The sequence below is a fragment of the Micromys minutus genome (genome assembly GCF_963924665.1).
Source record: "Micromys minutus genome assembly, chromosome: 8".
Lineage (NCBI taxonomy): Eukaryota > Metazoa > Chordata > Mammalia > Rodentia > Muridae > Micromys > Micromys minutus.
In genome coordinates, this window is record NC_137977.1 from 21,381,638 (window position 1) to 21,399,600 (window position 17,963).

General features: G+C 44.1%; 1 protein-coding gene and 1 long non-coding RNA gene across 2 annotated transcripts in view; one reads left to right on the forward strand and one right to left on the reverse strand.

The window, feature by feature from the left end:
* The first annotated feature begins 320 nt into the window (after positions 1–320).
* On the forward strand, positions 321–1,298 carry LOC308423156. Its single transcript, XR_013975094.1, has 3 exons — positions 321–548; positions 806–864; positions 1,212–1,298. It is a non-coding gene; the product is annotated as an uncharacterized lncRNA (long non-coding RNA).
* Positions 1,299–1,706: 408 nt separating this feature from the next.
* The window catches only part of EPB41L4A (erythrocyte membrane protein band 4.1 like 4A), a 192,934-nt gene continuing 176,677 nt past the window's right edge, over positions 1,707–17,963 (reverse strand). Inside the window, exons 18-23 of the mRNA XM_080920217.1 lie at positions 11,627–11,746; positions 6,755–6,802; positions 5,893–5,961; positions 3,114–3,224; positions 2,941–3,022; positions 1,707–2,366 (exon numbers count right to left, since the gene is read on the reverse strand). Of these exons, the coding sequence (XP_080776343.1) occupies positions 2,238–2,366; positions 2,941–3,022; positions 3,114–3,224; positions 5,893–5,961; positions 6,755–6,802; positions 11,627–11,746 (559 nt within the window). The 3' untranslated portion in view covers positions 1,707–2,237. The remainder of the gene's footprint in view (positions 2,367–2,940; positions 3,023–3,113; positions 3,225–5,892; positions 5,962–6,754; positions 6,803–11,626; positions 11,747–17,963) is intronic.

Here is a 17,963-nt window from a genome sequence, read left to right on the forward strand (position 1 = left end):
ACCCATTTGACAAAATCTCCTTATCATCCTATTTGCCATGCGGGATAGGGCGCAGTGCAAAGCCGGTCCCACAAAAGCCAAGGGACCGGGTGAGCATCCTCTTTCTAGGAAATCGTCGCCGCTGCCTCCGCGGTGCACTTCTCCCTCCGGCCACACGGGGGAAGGAGAGCGCGCGGCGGCGGTGGTACAATCCGTACCCCCTCCTCCCGCGGACAGTGGGCTCTTCCGGTCGTAGAAAAGCATTGTGGGAGAGCGACGCGTTCTTTCTATGCTCTCTGGCGGCGCGCATCATGGTGTTCTTTGTAGCTGTGGCCTGGGAGGGGGCTGTGGCGTGGGGTCTAGGGTGTCCGCGGCAGCCTTTGGCTCAAGCTCTCTTCCCGGGAAATAGGAAGATGGTGCGGACTCGATGGCCGCGTGAGGAGCACGGCCCACCGGACCCCGCGTGAAGCGGGTCGGTGTGGGAGCCGAGCGCCGTTTGGGACGTAGATTTCCGCCATATGCCCAGGCGCACAACTGGGTGGAAATGGAGCGGACATCCAAGTTACTAGGTAGGATTAATTGCCCACTGCCAGACGCCCTATTCATGTAGCCTTTGTGTTGCCCGTTCACTTTTGGTCACTGGTGAATGCGGTGTCAAAAAAGGCATAAATCAATGCTTTTGCGGCCTTTTCTTTCCCTGGAGTTTGGTATCTTGGGTGTAGGAGCTGCATAAGTAACAAAGTCTACTCTTGGCTCGTGTGTGTACGTGAACTTTTTGTCCTTTGTCAGCAACGTTTCTTTAACTGGTTCTTAACTCGTTTGGCAGGAGGGTGTCTGAAGCTGAGGGATACTTCCTGAACGACACGCGGGAGCACCAAGTAGAAGGTAGGATGACTACAAAGCAGTACCTGTGGATCTTTTTAGGTTGAAATGTCCATGTTCGCTTACATTGCGGCTACTTACCGGAAGTTAAGGCAGACGGTAACTCATGAGACAGACGTTACCCATTGGCTAACTTTTATGGGTGTGCTTTTTCCTGAGTATTGAACAGGAGTAGTATATTACATTAGTGGCTTTGAAAAATCTGTTTGGATCTGTATTAGGTAGAAAAACTGCCAAACCTCTTAAGTCAAAAATTGGGCAGTTTTACCAACGCTAAAGGCTGTGGGGGGGAATCAATGTACAAGATACTTTTTTGAGAGGTACATTAAGCGTTTTTATCTTTCTTTTAGGATGTCCTTGATGGTTTGAAATTTTGACCTTCAGAAGCACGAGCGGTTTGAGTTTTTGTAGGAAGTCAAAACTCTGCAGACGGATGCACATTTGTAACAAGGTTATGAATAAACTTTGATATGTTCTGAAACTTGTGTGCTATGTGATTGGCGGCCACCTCACTGTGGGTTCATATGTAACAGCTAAACTGGTAGCTGGATTTCAGCTTAGGTTGACCGTGTCCCTTTGCAAGACAGGAAGGGACAGCTAGTACATGGGGATTACTTACAACTGTCCTCTAAGAGTATCACAAAAGGAAAGCCTCCTGCGTGATGTGAATCCAAGATCTGAACCAGTCAAGGGAGGGTGTGTGTGACACTGTGGATGGGAGTTGGAAAGTGTGGGGGGGGGGGCAGTGAAGAGACCAGACCACTAAGGCTTAGGTTTTATTAAAGCAAGAAGGTAGGGAGACTGAGCAGGGCAGTTCCACACAGGTAGACCGATGAGAGGTGAGCTGTAAGGAAAGATGGGTCACAGCTGCTGGCAGTACAGAGGGTTCTTTCTGAGTACTGTTCCTGTCTGAAAGCCATCATGCACAGGTAAAGGTCCAAAACTTGTGGGAACATGGGTGGACAGATGGGGGTAGGGGACAAGGCCTACACAGGCTTATTTTTTTTGCCCCAGAAAACACAAGACAAGGACACTTAATTCAAATCAACACTTAACAGCTTTTTACATCATTTGTAAATAACCATTGGGACTTAGTGTCACAAAATACAACAATACCCTTTTGTGGGAGTCACTACAGTCTGATGCAGGCCAGGAGTCCAGAGGCTCAGTTGGATGGTCAGTCTCAGGAAAAATTGTGGTGTCCACTGAGTTTATAAGGTTGTCCTTCTAAAGGCCCACAGTGCTGTATTATGCTGTACATAAATCCTTAAAAGATGCTAAAGACACATGTCCAAGATACATGGGTAATTATCTAATTCACAGTTTAAGAAGTACCAGTGGCACACATGCCTGTTCCCTGCACCCCTTCGGCCCGGTCAAGTCTCTGTCTTGAGGCGAGTGGCCTGGATGGTTTTTATTGTTTTTGCTGTATTTTTCCCAGCCAGGTTGATTGTAGAATGCTGAGGTTTGTCTTCAATCAGGCTGTCTTTAGATCCATTTCTTCTCTAGAAAAGATTTCGTAAGGCACACACTTGTGAGCCCGGGAAGAGAGCAAAGCCAGCCTGAGCTACATAGTGTTGCCACCCTAAATTTGTTCATTTATGACACTGCATATTGTAACTACTTGGAGAAAATGTATTGTGTGAAAGACCCCTGTAGTTAACCGCTAAGCCAAATGTGCTGAAATCTTGTCTGACAATTGGGAACACAGAAGTTTTCATGAAAATTGGGCATAATTTACCTATGTAGGCCTTTCCTTAAGGCTTTTTCCTTATAAAGACCAAAGAGGAGACTTAAAAGCCTCCCCTGGTTCTATTCCAAGCAGCCATGCCATGAAATGGTTCATCTGGAACATGTCACTGCCAACTGCCCAGGCCTAGGGATAACGGGTTGCTATGGCTTCACGTGTATTAACATATCTGAGAATAAAGAATCCCTACTGTGTCCAAAGGAATCCTTGAAAGCACAGGATGCAGAACCCATGTAAAACAGTTCTGAAAGCAGTTCTCTGACCACATGGACCGTGCATATTTTATAAATACATATAGTCATCAGTAGGGTCCTTACACCTTTACTAACCTGATGAACTGTAGCTCCTCCAGACCCCTGAGCATCTGAGGAACGGGTGACGGGAAGTGGCGGTACAAGGTCTGTCTTTGCACTGCCAAAGAGAAAGGTCAGAGTTTGAGAAGTCAGAACTCAGGCAGGGAGCTCTGAGGGCTGTGTTAGGAGCCAAGGGTTTGGCCACTCACTTCACTTCCGAGAGGACGGACCGCTCCCCGTCTGAGCACTGGGACCTTCGGAACTGCCGGTAACTCCGTGGGGAATGCGAATGCCTGATGCGGACAGGGTCTCCCTGGGTCCTGAGGAAAGCAGAGGAAGCAAGGACACAAACAGATGTCAGAGCAGCAGTGCTGTTTCCTGCATGCTGAACTGTAAACTTGAGACTGCTTTTTCTTGACTCTCACATTTATGTTGAAGGTCTCCTCAAGTCCAGGTTGACTTGAGACTGAAGGTAACTTAGATCCTGGTCCTCAAACTCCACATCCCACACGCTGAAATATAAGCATGTTCCTCGGCACCTAGCTCAGACAGGGGTGGTGCTTTTTTTTTTGGTGGGGGGGGTAATTTTGGATTTTTGGTTTTGTTTTTAAGAACTTAATTTTTATTGTCTTTGAAAGCAGTTGCCTACTTTTCAGAAAAATGTTTACACGTGCAAATGGAGCGTGTGTGTGTGTGTGTGTGTGTGTGTGTGTGTGTGTGTGTGTCTCCACAATTGTCGCTGTTGTTTGGAGACAGGGTCTGGGTCTCCTGATGTAGTCCTGGCCTAGACTATGTAGACCCAAGTAGCCCTAAAACCCGAGTGTCCCCCCACCTCTGCTTCCAGACTCCGAGAACACAAGCGTGCTCTACCCAGCACACTAACCACTATAAGTGGAATACTTCTGAGAATTCGGTTGTGTCTCTTCAGGAATATGGAAGGAAAGATCGATGCTAAAAACAGAGGTTTTGTGTTCCCGTCAGAAAAGGCCAGTTCTAGCTGACTCCATCCACAATGGGAAACTTGAATTCTTCAATGTTCTTGGCACACAGATCAGGTGGTAGACAAGTGCACCTTCCTGACTGACAATTTCACAATATAAACACATCCTAGAATGTCACATTCTACGCCATAATTTTTAAGCACTTAACTTAAAAAAAAAAATCAAACCTTGACCTAAAAACAATAGCAAGAGAGTTGGAAAGCCTGCCAACAGCTGGACCTGAGTGTGAGTTCCAGAGACCAGCATGAGGAAGGAGAAAACTGGTTCCCACAAGCTGTGCCTCACGCACATGCACAAACATATATATATATATACACACACATGCACATATACATGCATACATACAGACAGACATATACATACATGCGTACATATATTGTAAAAACAGGGTAACAAGAGATGGTTGGCCAGTGGGAAGAGGCTGCAGAGCTGAGCCTGTACCTTTTCTGGATGGGAATACTGGGTTATAGAGGGAAGGTAGTAACTTGTGCTCCCTCTGTATTCCTGGAGATAATTCAAGTGAATTCTCAGATGTATTTACATTGTAGTGGTTAAGCCAAGCCTGGTAGAGCACACCTGATCTCAGAGTCTGGAGGCAGATTCCGGAGAGTACGCAGGTTCTAGGCTACTTCTAGTCTTCCCTTGACCCATTACAAGGCACATAACAGCCTATCCGTGCTCAATGGTCAGGGCTGGAGCCTGCATCCTGCTAAGCATTCATTCACAAGGCCTGTTCAGTGTGGTCCCATGATGGTCTGAGTGAGGGTGTAATTGCTGTGAAGAAACACCATGACCAAGGCAACTCTTATCAAGGCAAACATTTATAAAGACACATTTATAAACTCTTTCATCAACATTTATAAGGGCAAAATATAAAGGCAACTCTAATTAAGAGCTGGCTTATAGTTTCAGAGGTTCAGTCCATTATCATCATGGTTGGAAGCATAGCATTGTGCAGGCAGCCTTGGTGCTGGAGGAGCCCAGAGTTCTACATTTTGATCCAAAGGCAGTCAGGAGAAGACTTCCATACTGGGTGGGGCTTGAGCATAGGAGCCTCAAAGCCCACCCCCACAGTGACACTTCCAACAAGGCCACACCTCCTAACAAGGCCATACCTCCTAATTGTGCCTTCCCATGGGCCAATCATGTCCAAACCACCACAGATGAGAACTGACTTCAGCTCATATGACAGTCTTGCAGTAAATATAAATTCTCTCTGTGTTAAAATGATAGACAAAACTGACTCTGTTATCGATGAGTACCTCAGCCAAAAAAAACCAAGAACCTTTTAATGGACATCATTCATCATTTATTGTAACTTCTTACATACAAACAAGATCTGAGAGATGTGAATTACAGAACAAGAGCAGTTTTATGATGTTTGAAACAGTCTCTCACTCTGGCTCAGGTTGGCCTAGAACTCACAAGAAACCAAGCTAGCTTTGAACTTGTGCCTCTACCTCCCAAGTTCAAGGATTAGAGACCTGAGCCACCACACATAAAGAATAGTTCTATAAACCCTTTTTACCTCTTTCTTTACAATAATCTTCAGTCATATGGAAACTCTGCATGGACTAAGTGTAAGAATAAATTGTTCCCTGCTGTGGTGGTATGAATGGGAATGGCCTCCAAATGTTCATGTTTGAATACTTAGTACCCAGACGGTGGAACTGTCTGGGAAGGATTAGGGGGTGTGGCCTGTTGGAGGAAGTGTGTCACTGGGGTAGGCCCGAGGTTTAAGACGTATGCCATCCCAGTGTGCCTTCTCTGCTTTCTATGCTGGGTCAGAATGAGCATCAGTTGTCCCTGTCACCTTTGCTCTACCATCCTGGACTCTAAGCCAGATTCTAATGCTCTGAAACTATAAGCCAAATTAAACACTTCCTTTTATGTTTCCTTGGTTATGGTGCCTTGTCATAGCAACAGAAAGAAAGTAACATACTCTCACACTAATACAACTGGCGAAGACTCTCAAGGCTGTACTCACTCTACTTTAGTGTATGGGATCTCTTTCAACTGCTCCTCCGACAATCCAGATGGGTCCACAAGCTCCTTCCTAGGAAAGAATAAGCAACAAGGTTAAGAGAAAAAAGAAAACCTGTCAGGCCTGTACACGTACCATTCCCAAATGGCAAGATTTCCTCTTCTGCCCTTGTCTCAGAACTTCTTAAAAATAGTACACACATGTGACGTGCACAAAGCTGAGAAAACTGGAATGTGAGGGGAAAATGGGAGAGACTCTTTCCTGTAGCCATGGCCTCTCTTCCTCCTTTCTAGGCCCACTCTCTTCAGGGCCCCACTTCCTGCATTGATAAGCCTCTCACCCTGTGACAGTGCCTTTCTTTCCTGAATGGATTTGCTTCTCTTTGCATTCCTTTGTAAACCACTGGCCTAGCTGAAGTGCATTTACAGGCAAATTAAGAGACCTTGGACAGGAGGCACTGGTGTCTGCCTATAGACAGCTGCTGGTGTACTACACCCAACCCTGACGTCAGCATCAGACGATACAGAATGAGTATGGCACCTTCTGGGGCACTAGACTGAGGCTCCTTGCGGTAGCACTGGTTTATCTTGTAATCGATTGAAAACAGCACGTATCATGCTGGTCACTGGCTGCTCTTGCAGAAGACCCAAGTTCAGCATCCAGCCACACGGTGGCTCACAGTCATCCATAATCCAATTTCCAGGAGATCCAGCACCACCAGGCACGCACATGGTACATATATATACATGCAAGCAAATCATTCATGTGTTTATGTGTGTGTTTGCATGTATGCATGAGTGTGCATGCGTATAATATTTACATATATATTCTAAAATTGTACCCATCAGGGAGACCCAGTACTCACTGGATATGCTTCCACAGTTCTTCTTTTGCTTGGACATCAGGACTTCTTCTGCAAATAAATGAGACAAAAATCATCCCTCATGGTACATGTCATTCACAAACCTCGAGTTACCTGCAATAGTTTTTCGAGGTCTCACTTGTCGCCCAGCTGCTGACAGAAAATACGAGCATGACAATTATCAGGGAAAAGGTAGCAGCGTTTTTCAGTGTAACACATCGTGGCCACCAGGGGGAGCCCACTCCCACACACAAACCATTGTTTGAAGGGGCAAAGGCAAGGCCCTCCTGCACAACCCAAGGAGACAAGGTTACTCAGCGGAAAGCAGGTTCAGCGAGGCTGATGCTGACCCTTTTCATGATCTTTCACAGCAGCAAACACAAATGCCATAGAAATGGAAATGAAAAATACACCAGGTAATTCTGAGCTTCATAACATTCAATAGATAACGCAAGTCATGTTCAACTTAGTGCTTGCTGGAGGCAACACAAGCACACAGTGATGATGATGATGATGGTGGTGATGATGGTGGTGGTGGTGATGATAATAATTTTAAAATAGAAATGGAGTTTATAATAAAAAACTTCCTACAAACAAAAATCTAGGCAGAGATGATAATCTTGAGGCAGGTGAGTAGTGGGAATACGTTAGCAACCTGAGATAGCATTTGGTTTGGGAATACAAACACACACACACGTACGTACGTGCGTATGTATGTATGTATGTATGTATGTATGTATGTATGTATAGCCCTCTTCTAATAGCACCCTTGGCAGCCTGACACCCTGAACTACATGTACTATGCAGACATACCTCCCCTTATGAATAACACACCCATCAAGTTGCATACACACCCCATTCTGACAATAAAATAACTTTCTCGTCCCCATTAACAATCATTAAACTCAGATTCTAATCAATCATACTATCGTTACGTCCAGGTTTGTTAGTACATGGTCAATTCAGCTTGAACTAGTTGGGGTCCATGCAGAACAAGGCAAACTTAGTCCTTTACATGAAGGAGCAGAGAGAATGCTCTGCTTTCTGCCAAATGCCCATGTGTGATTGGAGGTGTAGATGACTAAAATCATGCATTATAGGAAAGGATGTGTGAGGGCTACTAATCTACATCAGCCAATCAAATTAGCACACATAGACACAGAGGAAAATTTCCTGAACAGAACACCAATGGCTTATGCTCTAAGATCAAGAATCGACAAATGGGACTTCATGAAACTGCAAAACTTCTGTAAGGCCAAGGACACTGTCAAAGGACAAAATGGCAACCAACAGATTGGGAAAAGATCTTTATCAATCCTATATCTGATAGAGGGCTAGTATCCAATATATACAAAGGACTCAAGAAGTTAGACTCTAGAGAATCAAATAATCCTATTAAAAATGGGGAAAGAGCTAAACAAAGAATTCTCAACTGAGGAATATCACATGGCTGAGAAGCACCTAAAGGAATGCTCAACATCTCTAGTCATCAGGAAAATGCAAATCAAAACAACCCTACACCAGTCAGAATGGCTAAGATCAAAAACTCAGGTGACAGCATCTGCTGTCGAGGATGTGGAGAAAGAGGAACACTCCTCCACTGTTGGTGGGGTTGTAAGCTGGTACAACCACTCTGAAAATTAGTCTGGTGGTTCCTCAGAAAATTGGACATAGTACTACTTGAGGACCCAGATATACCACTCTTGGACATATACCCAAAAGTAGCTTCAACATCTAACAAGGACACATGCTCAACAATGTTCATAGCAGCCTTATTTATAATAGCCAGAAGCTGGAAAGAACCCAAATGTCCTTCAACAGAGGAATGAATACAGAAATTGTGGTACATATACATGATGGAGTACTACTCAGCTATTAAAAACAACGAGCTTATGAAATTCCTAGGCAAATGAATGGAACTTGAAGCTGTCATCCTGAGTGATGGAACCTAGTCACAAAAGAACACTCATGGTAGGTACTCACTTATAAGCAGATACTAGCCCCAAAAGCTTGGAATACCCAAGAAACCATCCACAGAACTTATGAAGCTCAAAAAAGAAGAAAGACCAGAATGTGGATGCCCCAGTCCTTAGAAGGAAGAACAAAACAAAGGAGGAAATACAAGGTCAAATAGAGGAACAGGGATTGAAGAAAAGATCTACAGAGACTGCCTCACCTGGAGAACCACCCCATTTGCAGCCACCAAACCCAAGCACTATTGCTGATGCCAAGAAGTATTTACTGGCAGAAACCAAATATGGATGTCTCCTCAGAGGCTCTGCCAGAGTCATATAGATACAGATGAGGATGCTTGCAGCTAACTATCTGACTGAACAAGGGGACCTCAATGAAAGAGCTAGAGAAAGGACTGAAGCAGCTGAAAGGTTTGCAACCTTGTGGGAAGAACAACATCATCAACCAGCCAAGGCACTCAGGTGGAGAGGGTGATTGGGGGAGGGAGCACCTCCATGGAAGCAAGTTGAAAGGGAGGAGGGAGAGGAGTGGGGTGGGGGAGGATATAACATTTAAAATGTAAATACAGAGAATATCCAATAAAATTGAAAAAAAAGAGAATTTATGCAAAACACATCTCTAGTGGTCAAATTTCTCCCTTCCTTCAGACTGCACGGAGAAAGAAGCCCCAGACCTGTGAGTACTTGGGACCCTTGGGTGGCTTCACATGTACACAGTGTCACTCATGACAGCACATTGGCCTGCTTAGAATAAAATTACCGTGCTGTTTTGCAAATCTGTATGGGTCTTTGTTACAACTCCTTGAATAAGAAAGAGAAATTGTGGGCTGGAGAGATGATGGCTCAGTGGTTAAGAGCACTGACTGCTCTTCCAGAGGTCCTGAGTTCAATTCCCAGCAACCACATGGTGGCTCACAACCATCTGTAATGGGATCTGATGCCCTCTTCTGGTGTGTCTGAAGAGAGTGACAGTGTACTTACATACATACAATAAATAAAAGGAGCAAGTGTGTCCAAGACTTGTTTCAGAAAAAAAGAGAGAGAACTTGTAAACACTCAGCCCAAGCCCCTAACCAAGGCAACAATTTCAACAAAGCATTATTCAAAATATTTAAAGAAAAAATAATGTTGATTTTATACTAATTCCAAAAATGAAGAGAAACATATCCCGAATGATAGTATAACTTTGTTATTTTAAAAAAACCAAACATTCATAATGCCACATAAAATTAAAAGCAAAAACAGAAACAGAACATTGGACACAGTAATGCCAATCCTTACTTTGGGGAGGTAGAGACAGAACAGAAATGCAAGGCCTTAGGCAGAATGTAAAAGTACAGACCTTTAATCCCAGAGCCCAGGAGGTAGACACAGGTGGACCTCTGTGAGTTCCAGGCCAGGTCAGTTAGGGCTACAGTGGAAACCCCTATCTCAAAGGAAAAGCAAAAAAGGAGGGGGAGAAGTTAAATTTAAGGCCAAAGGCCAGCCTGGGGCTACTTGAAATCCTTTCTCAACAACAACAAAAAAGTCCTATACAGGGGTGGTGACATGTGCCTTTAATCCCAACACTTGGAGTCAAAGACAGAGCTCTGTGAGGTCAAGGACAGCCAAGTCTCTATGCCGGGTTCTAGGCCAGTCAGGGCTACAAAGTAAGACCCTGGCTTATGTTTGTTCATTTGTTTTAGAGTTATTTAACATGTATGTTCTGCCAACATGCATGTCTGGGTACTACATGTGTGTTTGATGTCAAAGGAGGTCAGAAGAGGGTGTTGAATCCCTGGGACTAGAGTTACAGCTGACAGTGAACTATCCTGTGGCTACTATCACGTGAAGAACTGTGTCTTCAGCAAGAGCAACAAGTACCCTTAACCACTGAGTCACCTCTCCAGCCCCATATGACCCTATCTTAAAACAAAAACAAAAAAAAAAACTTTTAAAGTATCTACGATTGAGCTGTATCCCTCCTAACACATGGTCCACGGGGATCTGTGCCGGACCCTCCAGCATCCTCTCCTGGCCTGTCAAGCTAACAGCGCATTCTCAGCTTTCTTCTGCCTGACTCCCTCATAGCTGCCCAGCTGGTTGTGGTTTCAATTTCCTGCACCCATCCTCTATCTGTTCAGACAATGCTCTCTCCTCCCAGGAGTAAGGAACACCACACCGTTACAACTGACCACCCAGGATGTCAAAAGGCTTTGGGGATAACTTTTCAAGTTCATCCCAGCTCACCTGAAGTAGACATGCTTGGCAAGTGGAGCAAGTCTGGGTGGCACACATGTACACACACACACACACACACACACACACACAAACACATACACATCATTTACCTAAGAGCATGCAAGTACACCGCCTTGCCAGCTCACAGAAAATGAATCTCGGGGACAGGAAATTTCACCATGATGGGGTAATTGTACTCACACATGTCATTGCCTAGCAACAAGAGGGGCAGGCAAATCTCAATGCAGGGGTGTAATGAATCATTCAATGATTACCGCTCACAAATGGTAATTTGACAGCAAGATAGTCTGGCTCAATTTGGAACAAGACTTTAGAGAATCCTGTAGACTCCAACTGGGCAAAGCAGCAGGTGTTTCACCAACAGCCAGGCTTCACAACAAAGGAAACTATTATTTACCTGGTTTGATGTACACATTTGGTGGAAAAACAATACAAAACACAAAATATGGTTCTGATGGCCTTGTTCCCCTAACATTTTGAGTACCAACTTCTGAGAATTCAGAAATGGTTAGGGGATGTTACTCATGTAAGAAGGGAAAACAACAAATAAAAATGTATATTCCCCATTGAAAGGACTCGTTAGGAGACCAAACACCCATCCACCGGCTCCACCAAGCTTCCGGAAAGCTCCCTGATTTTGAAGGAAAGAGAATCCACATACGAGCGAGATCTGTGTCTGGATCTCCGGTTGTTAGGATCCACTTGGTTTTTTTCCTTCTGTCTCCTCAACACAGCTTCCCACTGAGGCGCTGAGTCAACCATGTCATTCTCCTGCCGTATTCTGGGAAGACAAACCAGGTGTTTGAAGTTAACCTCCGAAGTAGGCATCGCAAGCTCACCCAGAACAGCACTCAGCACTCAGAAGGCTGAGGTGGGAAAGTCAGGACTCTGGGCCACCCTGGGCAGCACAGAGAGCCTGTCTCAGAGACAAAGAAGAAATGTACAGTTCAGATCCACCCATAAATGGAAAGGAAAGCACCGCAAACCAAAGACATACACAGTACACAAAGAAGGCAGTCCTGACCTCCCAATCTCCTCAACCTCACTTTTCAGATATTTAAGAGAACAGTGGTTTTATTATATCATTTTTAATTTAAGAATAAAAACTGGATTAATATATCTTAAAGCAGGTGTACCTCCAAATATATACACATAAATATACAATGTTCATACTAAATATGTAATAAAGTAACTCACTTTAAAGGTATATTCTTATTTTCTGTATGTCCTTAGTCTGTTGTAACAGCTCTCTTTTCATCTCTAAATATATTTGTCAGAATCTTTTTTCTCTGTCTTTTGGTTAATTTGTTAAGACTTGGTAACTTTGTTAATATTTTCATAGAACCAACTCTTTGTTTCATTGATTCTGTCTACTGTCTATCACTTTCATTATTCATTTCATTAATTCTAGACATGACTTTAATTATCTCTTCTGTTTACTAGTTTTAGATGTTGTCTGTTACTGTTTTTCTAAAATTTTTGTGGTGGCTTGTATATGCTTGGCCCAGGAAATGGAACTATTAGAAGGTGTGGCCTTGCTGGAATAGGTGTGTCACTGTGGGTGTGGGTTTAAGACCCTCACCCTAACTCCCCAGAAGCCAGTATTCTGCTAGCGGCCTTCAGATGAAGAGATAGATAGAACTCTCAGCTCATCCTGAAACATGCCCCTCCCCCTGGATATTGCAATGTTTCTGCATTGATGATAATGGACTGAACCTCTGAACCTATAAGCCAGCCCCAATTATATGTTGTCCTTATAAGAGTTGCCTTGGTCATGGTGTCTGTTCACAGCAGTAAAACCCTAACTAAGACAGCTTTCAAGTGGACCATTAAGTTATGAATCTGAGCTCTCTCTGGTTTTGTTCATGTCCTCTCAGGGCTGCCTCACATCGCTCCACAGATTGTGGCATGCTGGGTTTTTGCTCAAGTCTAAGACTTTTGAACTTCCATCTTGATTCCCCGTCACCTCAGTCATCACCCTTTAGTGCTGTGGTCTATGGCCCCCGTGCATGTGTGCACTTTACAGTTTCTATTGGTGGTGACACCCAACCTTATTCCACTGTGGCCAGAGAGAATGCAGGATGTTCCTTTACTTCTCCTGGATTTATTAAGACTTGCTTTGCTCCATCGAATGCGGATGGGTTTTGGAGAAAGACCCATGAGTGCTGAGAAGATTGCATATTCTTTAGCATCGAGAGGAAAGTTCAGTAGGTCTTAGGTCCATTTGATTTATGATGTCATTTAACTTCAGTTTTCTCTGTTTAATTTCTGTCCAGATGACCTGTATATTGGTGAGGATGGAGTGTTGTAGTCACCTACAATCTTCTGTTGTGCTTAATCTGTGGATGTAGAACTGGCTTTACAACGTTGGGTCACTCATGCTTGGTGTGTGTATGTGAAAATCCTCATCTGATAAATACGAAGTGTCCTTCCTTATTTCTTCTGATCAGTTTGAAGCCTCTCTTGGCAGATACTAGGATAGCTACACCTTCTTGCTTCTTAGTTCCACTTGCCTGGAATATCTTTTCCCACCCTTGCACCCTACAGTATCTGTCATTAATGATGAAGTATTTTTCTTAGAGACATGAAAAGATGAATCCTATTTCCTTTTTTCTTTCTTATTTTTTAAGATTGATTTATTTGTGTCTACAATGTTCTGCCAACATGTTTGCCTGCAGGCCAGAAGATGGCATCAGATCTCATTACAGATCGTTATGAGCCACCATGTGGTTGCTGGGAATTGAACTAAGGACCTCTGGAAGAGCAGACAGGGCTCTTAACCTCTGAGACATCTCTCCAGCCCACCTATTTTCTAATCCTAATTACTATTTTATGTCTATTGGGGAATTGAGAACATTCTGTTATTGAAAGACATGTTATCAGTTGCTGTCATTTTGCTGATTTTTGTGGTACTGTGTTAGACCTCTTTTGATTAAGTATTCTGCCATTATTTGTTTATTGCCCATGAACTATGTCCCAGAACTGCTGAGCAGACCTTTGGGGAGGGAAAGAGTGGACCTAGCTGGTGGTATTAGGGAAAGAAATCCCAGCGAACCACAGAGGCCATGGGATGGGAGGGAACCTATCGTGGCAGTCTGCACGGCTTGAAGAGCACTATTCCATCTTCTCATGGCAGGGTAAACTAGAACACAGCATGAAGATGCACACTGTTGGCACCAGCACTAGGAACATGGGAAATTATGTAACCTGAGGTCTTTAACACCCTTTGAAAGCAGCCCTTCTATTTGACATCATCATGCAAGAACATACGCTTACTTACACATGTGTGGGCACATGTCTACGTCCACAGGTTTTCATTGTTGCGCTTCCCTGCAAGCCTTGCACATCACACAGCACAGAAACCCAGCAGACCTGATACACTACCAGGCATGAGGGGCCAGGGCTTATCGGATGCCATCAAAGGGAAAGGGTCAGGCCAATAACAGATCTCTCCTCCCACAGGAGCTCACACTTGATTTCTGGGTTTAGAATTGGACATAAAATTCTGCACAGAGTCACCATACCGTTCATGAGCAGGCTTAGATTTCACTACAATATGTGATCCAGGAAGCCAGGATCTTTCATCTTCTCAAGTTTAGTTCTCCTAGCAAGGCCGAGACAGGCTTGGTCCAGCACAAACTTTCTTGTAATCACAGACATTTGGAAGGCAGGCAAGTGCTGTGTGTACATCCTCTTGGATTGTAAAATCCAGAAGGTTAGGCATCACACTCAGATGATAAAAAACTAGTCAGGCATGGTAGTACACACCTTTGATCCCAGAACTCAGAAGGCAAAGGCAGGTGGAGGGTTTCTGTGAATCAGAGGCCAGACTGGTCCACATGAAGAATTGTAGGCCAGCCACCTACACTGTAAGAGAATACATTCCTGGGAACACACGTGCGTTTTCCTTTACCTTACCAATAGAATGGACCACATCAAAGTGAATTTCCGATCATACCATATACTTTTATTTTTCAAACTGGAGAGTCTCGAGTAAGGCCAGTGAAGTGCTCCTACTTCATAACCCCCTCATGACCCGTGTGCTCTGAAGACAGATGCCCTCTACAGGTAATGGTCTTTCATAAATATTCTAACGGATGCATTAAAAATGCAAGGCTTGTTGTAGCGTTGCAAGAGAAGCGGTGTTCCCGAGCAATGCTGGCGTGGATACCCAGGTCCGGTCTGTAATGAAGTCTAAAATTACATGCTTACAAAAGGCCACTGGCTAATGAGGCCTCATTACAGGAAGGACAGTGTCATTTCTTCCATTACTGAACTGGTCCAGAAGACACAGGTGCAACCAGGGAACAAAAAGCAATCCTAGCACGGAGAAGCAGGAATATTTTAGCACTCCACCCTTAAGGGCAGAAAGGGGTTAATGATTCCCCCACTTTTTTTTTTTTTTTTAATCATTGGTGATTAAAGGAAATCTTTGGGTGAGAAACACATATCTCCCACAATGATTTTTTTTCCCCTTTTCTTGAGACAGGGTTCATTATGTAGCCTGAACTGCTGTCACTCTTGCCTTGATCTCCTAGATGCTGAGCGCATAGGCGCACACCTCCTCCGGGCACGATTCTTAAGGCTTGTTTACTTACAGATGTGGAATATGCAAGTGGTTTTTGCTAACTTCCATGTTATTTCGATATAAGGATTTACATCATGGAGAATAGAAATATTAAAAGCTGTCAACTGGCATGCAACGTTTGAAAGCATCACAGTCAGGAAATTATGGGGGAGGGGAGTGGGGGGAGGGGCACTGTTATTTATATTACAGATCTAGTCATTTTCAAATGCTTCAAACACAAATGGTGAGCTTCAATACCCACCACATTTTCTGCCTGAATCTCTCAATCTTTCCTTAAATCTACATTCAACCCACTTTGTCTATTTCCCCATCTGAAAGTGAAGTCAACAGAGAGTGTGGGAAACAGATCCTAACAAGGCGTTTGCCTCTAAGGTAATGAATGCATGGGAGAGAAGGGGTCTAGGAGAGGAGGGATAGGGGAGGGAAGAGATGGGAAGAGAGGGAGAAGGTTATCAAATAGAACCATTTCAACAATGTTTCAGGGCAGGGACTTCTGGTATACCTTCTGTGTGTCTCACCGGGCCCCCACAGTCTACTTTTTCCTAGGTTACACATGCAATTTAGGTTTTTGCTGTACTTGACACTTAATTAAGTTTTCCAAGGCCATGAAAATGAAATACTGCATCCTCACTTGATAACGACGAGAAGATAACAGCGATTTCTATTCTTTCCCTTACTCCCAATTAGAGCTCTGCACAAATCGTCCTATTATCAAATGAGCTCTTACACAAGTCCCCTGGGGCCCATGCGGTCCTCTTCTTTTATTGGTTTTGTTCTTCACGGGACCTTCCTTTATACTAGCTCTTAATTCACCTCTAATTCGTCGCAACAAAGGCCGCACTGAATGCTGAACCTAAGATCTTTTGGAGCAAATGCATGAGGCCTGCTCTAGCGTTCTGACTCTTCCCAGCTTAGCCGTTATCTGACCCGGAGACTTTGAGCAAACCGCTAATCTCTTGCAGTCAGGTCTCTGCTTGCTCATGTGAAGAATTATTGCAAAGACCGTTTCTAGCTTTAAGACCCAATGTTTCTCTATTGTGTTTTTATCTCCAAACCAGTAAGACGCTGAGCCATGCCTTCTCTCTTTGACTGCAGCCTAACATCCCAGACAATTGCTTTGTGTGATAACTCCACTGCTAAAATCCAATCGCCAGGTCCCCACAGATTGGGAACTTGTGTTCCTGTCAGCCCCACTCATGTTTGCCTCACCTGACATAAAGCAATCTTCTTTTCTTATTTTTGCCAGTAGCTTTTCTTCCCTAGGGAAATTATTGGTTCCAGGCATCTGTTGATGTATTCTCTGAAGGCCAGAAAACAAAAACTGCATTTGCTTTCCCAACCTTCCCTTGCTGTCAATAAATTCCTCTGATTTGCTCCTAAAGTTGTTGCTTACGCTCCTGCTACTACCACAGGTGACCACTGATGCAGTTTTGCCCTGAAACTCTCCGGTCTTCGTGATTTTAAAATTTGTTTTGCCCTATTTCGGCAATCTGTGACTTGTCTCTGGTGTGGAAGCTTTGTTATTGCCACAGACTGTCTGTCAACTCACAGCACACTCTGGAGCCCCACATTACCCCATCACAGGTCTGTGTCTTGGGGGTACATTCTAGCAAAATAGAAATGAGACATCCTTTCAGCTGCAGTGTGGCAACCGTTGTCTGTCTTAATCAGCTGTCTATGAACTGTCCCCCTCATAACCACAGTTTGTATCTTGTTGTCTTTTAATCAAATCACCCATATTAGGAAGTAATATAATAGCTCTTACGAACACATTAAGACCACCTTAAACTATTTTCCAGATACTAATATACATCCAGCAGACTAATAAACTTATCAACATTAAAAAGCAGGAACAAACTCCAATAGCACTGGACCACAATGGATCATGTTTCAAACACTGACTTCATTCTGTTAAAGGGAACCAGCTTCACTTTCTGTTTCCCCCATGGTCTTGAGACCATGGGGCAGCTGATGCTCCCATGAGATTAACACCACCTGCCCATGCGGGACACTTTCTACATTCCACATGGCATTGTCTCCTGCATCTTCACAAACCTCCTTCGGGGAAGAAAGGGCAGGTGGGTATTCTTTCCCTCTGAGCCTGAGTATCAAAGATCCAAAGGGTAAAGTGACCAGGCCACAGGCACAGAACCTTCTCACGGCAGAGTGGTTTTTATAATTTAGGTTTCTTTTTACAAGAGCACACAATGCTCCCTGCATATAACTATTGTTTAAGATGCAAACCTCCTGGAATAAATGTAGGGAGGCTCTCTGGCTGCCATTATGCTGTAACCCTGCGTCTGGGCCCAGCTTCTCTCCCTCCCCACGCTCTAATCCTCTCTCAGACTCACTTCGACTTTTTCACTTAGGTAAAAACCACTGAACTACCTATTCACCCACATCCCTCATC